The following is a 12,801-nucleotide window of genomic DNA, read 5'->3' on the forward strand; positions in this document are numbered from 1 at the left end:
TAATTCAACTGCTCTTCTGCTTTACAGTTTTTGATGAAATATTTAAAGTTTTTGGTTCAGAGCTCAATGCAAGTGGTTTAAAATTTATCACAGATTTAGATTTCCATTGCAGCAATTTATATATTTACAACAATTAAGCATATTTTTGATTATTGTGGTCAGTCTTAAAGAAAATGACAGGACAGGCAATCCTTGCAACCAATTTTCATTGCACCTTTCAGAGAAGCCATTGCCTTTAAGCTAGTCCATTTTAAACATTGATGTTTGTGAAGCTGGATGAATTAAATATTCCTTTGATTTTTAAAAGTTTCCCATTGACTGGTTCCTCTGCTTCAGTTTCAAGCCACATCCCAAAGAGTTTCGTTGGCCACTGCAAATGATCACTTTCCTAACGTTAGGGATGGAACATGAGAGGAACTGATGGGAAAAAATTAGTGCGTTTGGATGCTTTGTGTGATATAGACGGAGAGTCAGTGCATCCAAACGCTCTCACTCTGTCTATTTTGGAACCCTGTGTAGTTTGCTTAAACAAGAGACAACCAGAGAGCATTTTACCAACTGATGGAGTTTTATTGCCAACAGTAAATGGAGTTTCTTTGGCTTATTTTAACCAAATTTATTTCAAGCTACTTTGAGGCCTTTATTTATTGCGTATTCATGAAGTAAATTCAAAAACCTTCCACGTGTCATATCAGCTATATACAGCTAATTTATTTAAGCCTTTTGCTGAAGAGTTTCAGTCATTTGACTTATTCAGCATAGCTAGTGATATAATAGGGTGCCGTGGTAGTGCAGCCATTAGCATGACACTGTTACACCTCGAGGCACTGGAGTTTGGAGTTCAGTTCTGGCACCATCTATGAGGAGTTTGTATGTTCTCCAAGTGACCATGTGGGTTTTCTCTGGGTGCTCCAGTTTCATCGCACACTGTTAGTAGATGTACTGGTTAGTAGACTAACTGGGCATTGTAACTTGTCTTGTGATTAGGCGAGGGTTAAACATTTGGGTTGCCAGGCAGCACGGCTCGTTGGGCCGGAAAAGCCTGTTCCACACTGTATCTCAAAATAAATAAAAAAGATAAAACCAGGAACCTGTGTCGGTAGATAATGGGAGGTCAACAGAAATATTCAAGCTGACGAACTGTTTTAGGCCAGGGTATTTACCCATTCTTCAACAGCAATAAGTAAGGACTAGGCCTCACTGCTACAGAATCATTCGCAAATTCACTTAACCCAGGGGGTAAATGCTGGCATATTACCTAACCACTGGCCTGCTACAGTGGCATCTGATTCCATCCTTGCAGTGGTATTCATGTATTTTCTAGCAGTGATCATTGTGAACTAATCCTTAGACACTCCCTCCCCCTAAACTCTGCGATGGTTTGGCCAATGATCTCCCCAAGAACTTCATTTAACAACTGGCCTCACTGTTTCTGTCCTTGGCCTTGTTATCTGTCGATCTTGTGGGTTTATTAGCATCCTCTCTTTTACAGGGAAGCTATTGCTGAAATTATTCACAGGAACTAATGAATCTCAAATCAAATATGGCATAACATCTACATTAAAGACGAGATTCTGCAGATGCTGAAAATCCAGAGTAACACATACAAAATGCTGGAGGAACTCAGCAGGTCAGGCAGCATCTATGGAGGGAAATAGTCTAAGTTTCAGGCCGAGACTCTTCATCAGGACTAGTAAGAGCTTTATCTACTTGAAAAGGTCCCATGCCCAGATATAAAGATAATTCCAATTTTAATCTTACCAAAGAATTGTTGTTAAGAACTTATCTGCAATTAAAAGCCTACACCCATCACACTTCAACCCCTGCCCAAGCATGTTAGGAGACTGGTGTGGCTGGGGGTTGGCTAAGAATATAGCCACCAGGCCCCAATTATAAACTATGCCATAACCCATAGAGTTGTAAGGAAAGTAACCAAAGGAAACAGTGTCACTTCTCTGAACAGAATAGCAAGGCTGTGGTGACCAAACATAATGCAATTATGGTCCAATCCTGTGCGACATCTTCCTAACAGTTCACCAGGTGCATGCAGTATAAAGAGAAAGCAGCCAGCTCACACTAAATAGACCACGACTGCTCGTCCTTTTGAAGAAAGGAACATTAGAAGAATACAGAGGTGGGACTGACAGTAAGTACCTTGTCTTTTTCTCTCTGTATGTTGTGCTCTAGCTCAGAAAGCTTCTCCTCCAACTGGCTGATGATCTCCTGCTCCTGATGGATCTGGGCAACTTCAGACTCTCGCTCTCCCTGAAGCAGAGCTCGCTCCATCTCCGCCTGCAGACAACATTGCAGAAGAACACTTGCAAAGTGTATGTTTCAAAGTAAAAAATGCCCTGCACTTACACTCAGTGGCCACTTCATTAGGTTCACCTGTCCACCTGCTCGTTAATGCAAATATCTGATCAGCCAATCATGCGGCAGCAACTCAGTGCATAAAAGCATGCAGACATGGTCAAGAGGTTCAGTTGTTGTTCAGACCAAACTTCAGAATGGGGAAGAAATGTGATGTAAGTGACTTTGACCGTGGAATAATTGTTGGTGTCAGACAGGGTGGTTTGAGTATCTCAGAAACTGCTGATCTTCTGGGATTTTCACACACAACAGCCTTTGGAGTTGAGAGGGTATGGTGCGAAAACCAAAAGTCATCAATTGAGCAGCAGTTCATGGGCAAAAGTGCCTTTATTAATGAGAGAGGTCAGAAGAGAATGGCCAGATTGGTTCAACCTGACAGGAAGGCACAGGAAGTACCTAATAAAGTGAGCACTGAGTGTGTAAAGCATGACACAACATTCCAGGCTTCAAATGCAGTTGCTGTTGTAAAGAAGATAAGAATCAGGATAAAGAGTGGAAGTTCTTGCTGATTAAAACAGCAAGGAAGATTGAAACATCAGGGAAAATGCAGAAGGCGAGCGAGTGTTCAATGCTATCTCCCAATCCCTCCCTCACTGCTGCTGGTCACGGGGAGAACATACAAACTCCTTACAGACAGCAATGGAAATAGAACCTGAGTTGTTGGCACTGTAATAGTGTTACGCTGACCACTACACTACCATACCATCTGTTAAACGTCTGGGAACAAGTCCAATTGAAGTTAGCAGCCCAATGAGAATCAATTTTCTAAAAATGTAGTTGACAGTTTGCAAATTAAAGGTAAACCCATAGCTAGAGCAAATTTCTACCTCACGTGTGGACTCCTCAAGTTGTTGATCCAACTCCTTGATTCTTTGCTTCAGTTCATCCACGTTGGTGAGAACTCTCACCCTCTCCTCCTCCAGGTACGCCACCTGCTGAGCTGACTGACCACCCGCTGAATCTTCATGCTGCTTAAAATTAAAACATATTAAAGAATGAAAAAGGAAGACAAAAATAGAGAAATCAAAGGATCCAGTGGTTTGCCTGATATAACACAGGAGGTAATTCAATGCATTCATGCCTCTGCCAGCAGTTTTACCACTGTCAATAGTGTTCTTTTCCCATACTCCTGTAAATATTTCACTTCAAGTAGTTATCCAATTTTCTTTTTAATTCTTCCCAGATATTAACAAAAGACTTGGTCATATTTTCCCGTTAAACTCTTTAAATTTGCATTTTCTGTTGACCAAATTTCTGCCACTGTAAACAGTTACTATTTAATGACTCTAGTTAGGGTAGCACAGTAGCCTAGTGGTTAACAAAGCGCTTTACAGTAGCAGCAACCCTGGTTCAATTCCCAGCACTGGCTGTAAGGAGCTGTCTGTTCTCTCTGTGACTGTGTGGGTTTCCTCCAGGTGCACCACTTTCCTCCAACTGTCCAAAGATCTACTGGCTGAAAGGTTAGTTAATTGGTCATTGCAAATTGTCTCGTGATAAGGATAAGCTCTAAACCAGGGACTGCTGGGCTGCGTGGCTGGAAAGGCCTAATTATATAACTATTCATGGCAGTGAACCCTTTTTCTAACTCCATCTGCAAGAGAGCGAACAGCACAACACACATAAAATGCTGGAGGAACTCAGCAAGTCAGGCAGCATCTGTGGAGAGGAATAAGTGGTCAATAGTTCAGGCCAAGACCCTTCTTCAGGACTGGAATGGACGGCGGAAGAAGCCAGAAAAAAAGTGGTGGAGGAGGAGGAGTACAAGCTGGCAGCTGATAGGTGAGACCAGATGAGGGGGAAGGTGGATGTGTGGGGGAGGGCGGATAAACTAAGAAGCTGGGAGGTGATTGGTAAAAGAGATAAAGGGCTGAAGAAGAAGAAATCTGTTATGTGAGGTCAGTGAACAATGGAAGAGGAGGGGCACAGGAGACAGGTGTTTGGCAGGTAAGGAGAAAAGAAGAGGGGAGCCAGAATGGGAATGGAAAAAGAGGGAAGGGGAGGGGGAAGAAATTACTGGAAATTAGGGAAATCAATGTTCATATTGTCAGTCTGGAGGCTACCCAGATATGATTTGCCACCCTCTCCTCATATTCTTTGAATAGCCAGACTCCTTTTGCATCTTGGCGTACAAGAATGCCTTCTATACATCATTAATGATCCTGACGCTTCGGCATATTGCCAGGAACACAATATAGTGGGTATTGATGGTCTTTAAACAAGTCAGCCCAGCTTCCATTATCTTATACAAGCCTGGAACGATTATATCCGCAGGATATACAACTCTCCAGTTTTCGTATGGTCCTCAAAGCACGTACATGTGCAAACACACCACCATAACCACCACACCCCATGCATAAATACACCATTCAGGTATTCTTGCTGGCCTTCTCCCAGTCTAGATCCACAATATTTGACTAAGATGTGAACAGAGCGGAAGGGAGATTTGCTCTGCATTTACTGTATATTGTACCTGTTGCGCAATGCAACAGATAGAAAGTGGGAGAGGTTTTAATGGTGGTTTACTCAAATCTTAATCACTTTATAAATGTCTTAGGTTTGGAAAACCTAACGTTTATAAGTGATTAATAAACGTCGCAGGTGTGGAAATTGTCCTACTTAGCTTCACCCACAATCCCCTGTAAAGAAAAAATATTGTTCCTGTGAAAACTCATTGCCTGAGTTAGCAGTGCTAAATGCCCTATACAACAATGACTATGCATTATCCCTCAAATCTAAATTCAGCTGTACTGAAGTCAATAGAATCAAATCTTGCAGACAGATTGCTAATATAATGCTCGATGTCAAGATAAGCTTGCATAAAGCCCTACTTCTGCTACAACTGTAGCATTATGGCCAATTCTGGAGCCACGAGGGAAGATGTAAAGGCATTAGAAAGTGTGCAGAGGAGATTACTGAAATATTCAAGGGACTTTAGAAGGACTTTAGTTGTGTTAATAGATGTGGGAAACATGAATTAATCATCTTGGAATATCAGGCGTAAAAGGGTGTTTAAAATCATAAAGTCCAGATTGAAACAATGCCCACTGGAAAAGTCAAGAAACAGGAGATGTTGAATGAAGGTGATAGGCAAAAGAAACACAATAAATTTGAAGAAAGCTTTCTGTGTGCAGTGAGTGGTTAAATCTGGCAAACCCCGCTGGGGTCGTGATCGATGCAGATCTGTCTGAGATACTTAAAAAGGATGTAGATAAGGAAAGAAAGTGTAGGTTTCCAGTGAGATAGTAAGGTTTAGGACAAAATGGGGTAGCATGTACTTGTCTGTTGAATACTGTTTTCCCACACTGAACACTTTCTGAGACTCTGTAATTATTATGTTTACTAGTGTGGATTAGGGAGGAATTTCTTGGCACATCTTTTTTTAAGGAGCAAAAAACTGGCTCGTGCCAAACCTACCTCATGGTGTGTGCTCTCTGTGCTGCTGCACTCTTCCTTAAGGTTCTCCTCATCCGATCGCTCCAGACCGTCTCGTGGTTTCTGCATGGTCGGCTCCAATGGCTGTGCTGGGCTGGGCTCACTGTAGACTTTACCTCCGGTGCATCTGTCCATGGAGGTTCCTCTGCTGGCTGTAGTCGGGGCAGGCTCCACTGAGCTGGGGAACAGTCTCTGCTCTTCGAGTTGCAACTGCTCGCTGGCCTGGTCCACCTTTCCCATATCAGGGCTGGTGGGTGAATCAGTTTTTGTGTATTCGGCACACAAGTTCAGGATGGTTTCAAGTCTCTGACGCTCCTGAGAGATAAAGAATTGGGGTTCAGAAATACGTCATTCACCCAAAAATATTACACCTAAACGTAAGTTGTAGAAGCAGGAATGCACAGCCCCTTGAGCTTATTTCACTATCTTGTGCCTTGTCCACTAATCCACATATCCCTTGAGGCCTTTAATGCCCAAAAATATATTGATCACAAACTTGAGTATATTCAACAACTCAATATCCATTCTGTTTTGGAGTACAGAATGCCCATGAATTACAGCAGTCTTAAAGACACTTGGACAGGTACATGGATTAGAAAGATTTACAAGGTTATGACCCAAATGATGGCAAACAGGACTAACTTTCTCTTTTGCATGGACACAAAGGCATTTATATCTTTTCCCTAACAGTGAAGCCCTAAGTTGTGCACACAGTATCATCAAAATCCCATATACATGCAGCAAAGTTATCTCAACTCCCCTAAAAATGTTGGTTGCCTTCATAATTGGTAGATTTCCTACTGTGTCACAATCAACTGGCTTCCTCCTATTCAATAAACTCTTTGATGTGTTATTCTAACTGCAAATGGGTTATCTTACATTTTCCACATCATACTCCAAAATCTACCTTCTTACCCACTCATTTACGGTAACTATTTCCCCAAACAGCTCATTTTCTCATCTAGCTTTCTGCATTAGTATTTCAATACGAAGTATTAATATGGATTAAAAATAGTTGAAAACCAACATGAAAGTGATGCATTTATTCCTACTGTTTTCTGCCCTTTAACCAATCCCTATTTGAGTCAATATATAAATGCAAGCCCATGGCAATCTTTGAGTGACACCTGATCAAATCCACTGGTTCCATCTTATCTGATCTGCTATATACATCTTCAAAAGACTCAATTAGCTTTGAGAAATACAATTTCAATCATCATTGCAGCCACGGCATTAAAGACGTCAGGAGGCTTTTCAATGGGCATACATTGAGGGGTTGAGAGTATTGTTTGTGACTGATAATTCTGGGTCGTATTTCAGGAGGATTAAATACAATGATTACTGACTTCCTATAGTGTCAAAAAAGATGAAGACAAACATGAACAATAACTTACATTTACTGTATATAGAACTTCACGTGGCAAAACATTCCAAGGCGCAAAAACAGAAACCTGAACAAACAGATTTGGTACCATCCCTTATAAGGCAATATTAGAATGAATGACCAATGACTTGGTCAGAAAAATAAACTACAAGGAATGTCTTGGGAGGTTTGAAAGGAAATTCCAAAATTCAGCAGCTTGGCGGTTGGAAGTGCATCCGCCAACGGTGAAGCAAGCAAATCCAAGGATGTGAATGAGACGGGAATTGGAGGAGCACAACTACCTTTTAGGGCTGGAGGACGTTAAAGAGGTGGGCAGGGTGAGTCCAGAGACGGTGCTTGAAACAATGAAGGGAATTTTAACCCTCACCAGAATTCAATGCAGCTCAGTGAGACTGATGAGTGAATAGGACTTATTGGGAGTAACAACCTCTGCTGTACCACAGAGAAGAGGTGGCAGCTGCAGAGGGAGAGAGTGAACAACCAAAAGACCCCAGCACTATCCACAGACACCGTTTCCTCATGCCAACACTGCCAACAGAATATGTACATCTTGGATCAGCCTGTGAGGACTCAGCAAAACACAACCCCTTAGGAGAACACCATACTCAACTCAAGTGAGCGCTCTTGAGATAGGACAGGACAGCAGAGTTTAGAATGAGTTCAAATACACAAAGAGCTGAATAACATCAGCAAGAATGCATTGGAATAGACAAGCTTGGAACTTGATAATTCCAACACATTCTCTCACAGAAGATAGATTCAGCTGTAACAAGAGTATAGTTATCCATAATATCCATGCAGAGAGAGGCCACACTATTTACATAATCAATATTAAATTACTCTGACAAGCACAACAGACATTTATTATATGGAATTCAGATGTACGAGGGGTGATCTCACTGTAATACATAAATTTCTTCGTGATTTAACAGAGTAGATTTTAAGAAGCTGTTTATTCTGTCTCAAATCCAGAACTCGAGCAGATGCCAATGTGTAAAGTTTTGGCCATTTGGGATAGAAAGGGAGAGATTACTTCATTCAGAGAATTGCAAATCTTTTCAATTCTCCACCCCTGAGGGTTGTAGTTGCTCAGTAGAGAGAACATTCAAGAGTGTGACTGATTGTTTTCAGCTACAGAGGTATAGGTCCTCCCCAGGTTACAACAAGGTTTCATTCCTATCAAAGCCAAAGTCAAAGTAAACTTATTGCCAAAGTACGTTTATGTCATCATATACTACCTTGAGATTCATTTTCCTGCAGGCATTTACAGGAAAATAAAAAAATACAATAGAATTTATGTAAGCTGATCCTAAGAACTGTTCATGACCCAAGCAGTTTGCAAGTTGGAAGTGTGGCCATGAACGGAGTTCCCATGCAGCAAGCAGATGGCTGCATTCCTAAAGCAGCCAGCGAACCCAGCCTGCTGCTCTTCCGTACAGGCTGTACACCAGGCGGGCTTTTGTAAGATGGGAAGAGGGACAGAGCAATAAATGAAAGTGGAAACTTAGCTATGTTGAAACTATAACAAATTTCAGGAGACAAATGATCCAATTCTGCTCCCAATTATGTATTAGGAACAGAAAGATATGTTGATAGGTAGTAGGTGGGAGGTAGCTTATAATCAGACTGATTGGCTGACTCCTCATCCTATGTAACTCTATATAAAAATCTTAACATGGTATGGGGTTGCCAACACCACATTATCTGTGATTGGTGAGGGTGGCATGGTATCATGGCAGTTAGCGTAACGTTTTACAGCACCAGCTGTAAGTCCAGGGTTCAATTCTGTTGGAAGTTTGTACATTCTCCCCTTAAACATGTGGGCTTCCTCCCACATTCCAAAGGTGTAGAGGTGAGGATTATTAAGTTGTGGGCACGCTAAGCTGGCACTGGAAAAACAGCGACACTTGCAGGCGTCCACCAGCACATTCAGAGTGTGTCGGTCACTGGTGCAAGTGATGCGTTTCACTGGGCGTTTTGATGTTTCAGTGTACATGTGACAAATAAAGCTAATCTTCAGACTTTAATCTGCATCTTATTGTGAAAGGAAGAAACTTCAGCTGAAGTGATTTGTGCAAACGGGAATACAGAGACATGGACCCCCTACAGTGGGTTTGTTAAGGCCACTAGGTTTAACTAATATTCCCCTCTCAAACCAACATCATTAAAAACACAGATTAAGTTCGCTATGTGCATAATCAACACAGGATACTATTCAGTCTATTAAGTTTGTTTTGGATTCTGTAAATTCGACTCCATTCCCTCTTCTCCGTCCCTTTAGCCATCACGGCTTATACTTTTGTACAAACAAGAGAAAATCTGCAGACACTGGAAACCCAAGCAACACACACAAAATGCTGGAGGAGTTCAGCAAGCCAGGCAGTATCTATAGAAATTAATAAATAGGCGACTTTTTGGGCTGACTCTCTTCATCAGGACTGGAACAAAGTCAGAGAAAGAAGGTGGGGAAGGGAAGGAAGTAGTACAAAGTGGTGGGTGAAACTGGGAGAGGGGCACGTGGTGAAGTAAAGAGCTGGAAGGTCAATTGGTGAAAGAGGGTTGGAGAAGGGGGAATCTGATAGGAGAGGACAGAAGGCCAAGGAATGAAGGGAAGGGGAGGAGCACCAGAGGGAGGTGATGGGCAGGTAAGAAGATAAGGTGAGAGAGGGAAATGGGAATAGGGAATGGTGAAGTGGGGGGAGGAATTACTGGAAGCTCGAGAAATCGATGTTCATCCCATCAGGTTGGAAGCTGTCCAGCCATAAGGAGTTGCTCCTCCAACCCGAGTGTGGCCTCATCACGACAGTGGAGGAGGTCATGGACTGACATATTGGAATGGGAATGGGAAATAGTATTATAATAGGTTTGTCACCGGGCGATCCTGCTTTTTCTGGCAGACATTTCTCTCATGCTTTTGCACAGTCTTCTTTTGAAACCAACAAATAACCCTAAAGCTACAATGCCACTACCATTCCTGGCATGGAATTCAGATTACAACAGTGAGTAAATACAATGGAAGTCCAAAAAAAAAAGTGCCGAAGGAAGAAATCTAAAATAAAACAACAAAATAAGGTGCTGGAGATGTTCCGAACGGATCGGGCAGTGTCTGGAAAGATGAGCTTCACTAGTCACATGTGTGTCGAAACATACAGTGAAATGTGTGTTGGGCAGCCCGCAAGTGTGGCCACGCTTCCGGTGCCAACACAGTGTGCCCACAACTCACGAGCTCTAACCTGTCTGTCTGTGGCATGTGGGGGGAAACCGGAGAACCAGTTAACATTTCAACTCTGGTACTCCTCCTCGGCCCTGTTTGGCCCTGAAACACATTGTTTTTCTTTCCATAGTGAATGCATGATCTGCTGAATACTTCCAGCATTTTCTGTTTTATTAGTGTGTAAATACTTTTCAGCAGCTTCTCCGTGTCCTTAGCCAGTGCTCTCTGACAGCTGTATTTCCTCGGCATTCTAATAGCTTGCTGAATAACACATACCCCATCACAGAGTGAAAAATGACTAGAATTGTTCAAGAACATGTTGTACCAAAGGGAATGTTTTCCAAGGGGAACATTATCGGTTGCATTTAATTTCCATTTTCTGCGTCACTATTCAGCTTCTCTGCATGAACTTAAATTTAGAATGAACAAACAATGGTCCAGATGTTGTGAACATTTATTTTCCAGTTTCTCTGTTGTTTCCATGTATTTTGACAACTGGTTGGTAATTTGAAAATGAAGCGGTCATCGATCAATACACAAACAAGCCATTTAAGCAGCATCATCTCCAGAGTGCTCATGGGAGCATCATCAATCTGAACTTAACAGGAGACCACAAAGGAATTTTAATATAAACAGAAAGTAACAATGATGAGATATCTTAGGAACATTTAAGAAACTCTTAGATAGGCACATGATGACAGAAAAATAGAGGGCTAAGTAGGAGGGAAGGGTAAGATTGATCTCAGAGTAGGTCAAAAGGTCAGCACAACATCGTGGGCTGAAGGGCCTGTTCTATGCTTTATGTTGCTAATAAAGCAGGTCCGTGCTACTTACAGAAGCAGCTGGGGTGTTCAGTTATTCAGTCAGAGTGATTTCCATAGAAGTCAGTCAATAGGAAAGTGAAGGAAATTAGAGGCACACAAAATTAGAAGAGCACAGAGATATAAGAGGGTTGTTGAGTTGTTTACAGCCAGCTGGGTGGGGGCAAGGACAAGATTTCAATACAAAGGTAAGGATCAGAAACCAATGTAGGACAAAGAACCCAAGAGTGAAGAGACATAGGATTTAAGATACATGTAGCAAAACATTCAGTGAACCAAATCTGTAACAGTTCCCTTGTAAACCACCTATAATAAAATATTCCAAGACAATCCTTCAGGAAGGAGCAGAGTGCTTATTTGGATGTTGGGAAAGAGACGGAGGATACTGTGAAATATACAGAGTGAGGCTAATATCTGCTTGCTGTATCCAGAGAGGCTTTCCTCCATCTCAGTCTCTCTCCGCCTTTCTAGAGTGGCATAGATGGAGAAAACTCCTCACTCTTGCCCATTTTCTCTTTACTCCTGAATCCATTCACTGTGACAAATCCTTCTTTGTTTGTAACATTCTTATCATTTTTCTCCAAACAGAACTTTGGTTCTTTCTAAAACTATAAACTTCCTGATTCCTTTCACTTCACCACACTGTCATCAGCACTCACTGATCCAAATTTATTCTACACAGTGCTTCAAATCTGTGAGACCTCCTACCTCCCTCAGCTCCCTTCGTCCTACAAACTGTCAGCTATTTATACCCTAACTTGGGATCAACAAACACTCCTTCACCTCCCGATTTTCTTGGCGTTGCATCTCAGCTCCTGGTGAGACTGCTAAACGAATAGCTCTATTCCTTTATCCGAATTCTTAAATTTAATGAAATAAAATATTCCTGGTGACTCCTCCCAGGGATTCTTTCTCTATAACTAACTTACCAATACCAGCAATGCAAAGAGCAATTAACTTGAATACGAGATTTGACCAACATTGCTCAGCAGTTTAAGAGTTAAATGAAAAGGTTTCAGGCCATCCCAAACTAGCGCAAGGCACTTACAACTGATCCATTGGTGAGGTCATCTCCCGGAACATTGTGAATCTGTAGGTCCATTTAGTAGCAAGAAGATTTCAAATCCAAACACTTCAAAGAGCCTTTCCCACACACATGCTGTTCAAGGTATCCTGCCTGATCATTCCCACCCATAACATGCCAAAACATTTAACGATCCTTTACTGCTTCTGCCCTCTCTATCCCCACAGTCACGTGACACTACCAATCAGAACAAGCAGCAGAAGTCAGGTGCCTCCCTCTAAACTTGAGCCTGGCTTTCACACTAGCCTCCTGCATTCAAAAGCAGACCTTTTATGAGTTTAAGGCGTGGTTACATTAGAAACTTTAGCCAGCGGAGCAGGAAGAAGGAATGGCTCGTGGCAGTGGTTCACACCTCTTCCGATGAACCCGAGTACAAAATCTAGGTAAAAGATCCAGTGACACATTATTAGAGAACAGCAGGACAATTACAGTCATAGAGTAAAGAGGCCCTGCAGCTCAACTGTCCTGTGTCTGCCACAGCATCCCTCTGTTAGTT

General features: G+C 42.1%; 1 protein-coding gene across 17 annotated transcripts in view; it reads right to left on the minus strand.

Annotated features, from left to right (window-relative positions):
• Nucleotides 1-12,801, minus strand: part of phldb1b (pleckstrin homology-like domain, family B, member 1b) — a 394,940-nt gene that overhangs the window by 74,470 nt on the left and 307,669 nt on the right. For 13 of the 17 annotated variants that reach the window (XR_009509084.1, XR_009509085.1, XM_059956924.1 and 10 more), the window contains 3 exons: nucleotides 5,785-6,117; nucleotides 3,198-3,341; nucleotides 2,155-2,292 (listed from right to left, as the gene is read on the minus strand). Coding sequence is in view for 15 of the 17 variants with exons in the window: in XM_059956924.1 (XP_059812907.1) it covers nucleotides 2,155-2,292; nucleotides 3,198-3,341; nucleotides 5,785-6,117 (615 nt within the window). In the remaining 2 variants the exon portion in view is untranslated. The remainder of the gene's footprint in view (nucleotides 1-2,154; nucleotides 2,293-3,197; nucleotides 3,342-5,784; nucleotides 6,118-12,801) is intronic. The other 4 variants (XM_059956920.1, XM_059956913.1, XM_059956925.1 and 1 more) reach the window with 1 other exon arrangement.

This window comes from Hypanus sabinus, chromosome X2, assembly GCF_030144855.1.
Source record: "Hypanus sabinus isolate sHypSab1 chromosome X2, sHypSab1.hap1, whole genome shotgun sequence".
Lineage (NCBI taxonomy): Eukaryota > Metazoa > Chordata > Chondrichthyes > Myliobatiformes > Dasyatidae > Hypanus > Hypanus sabinus.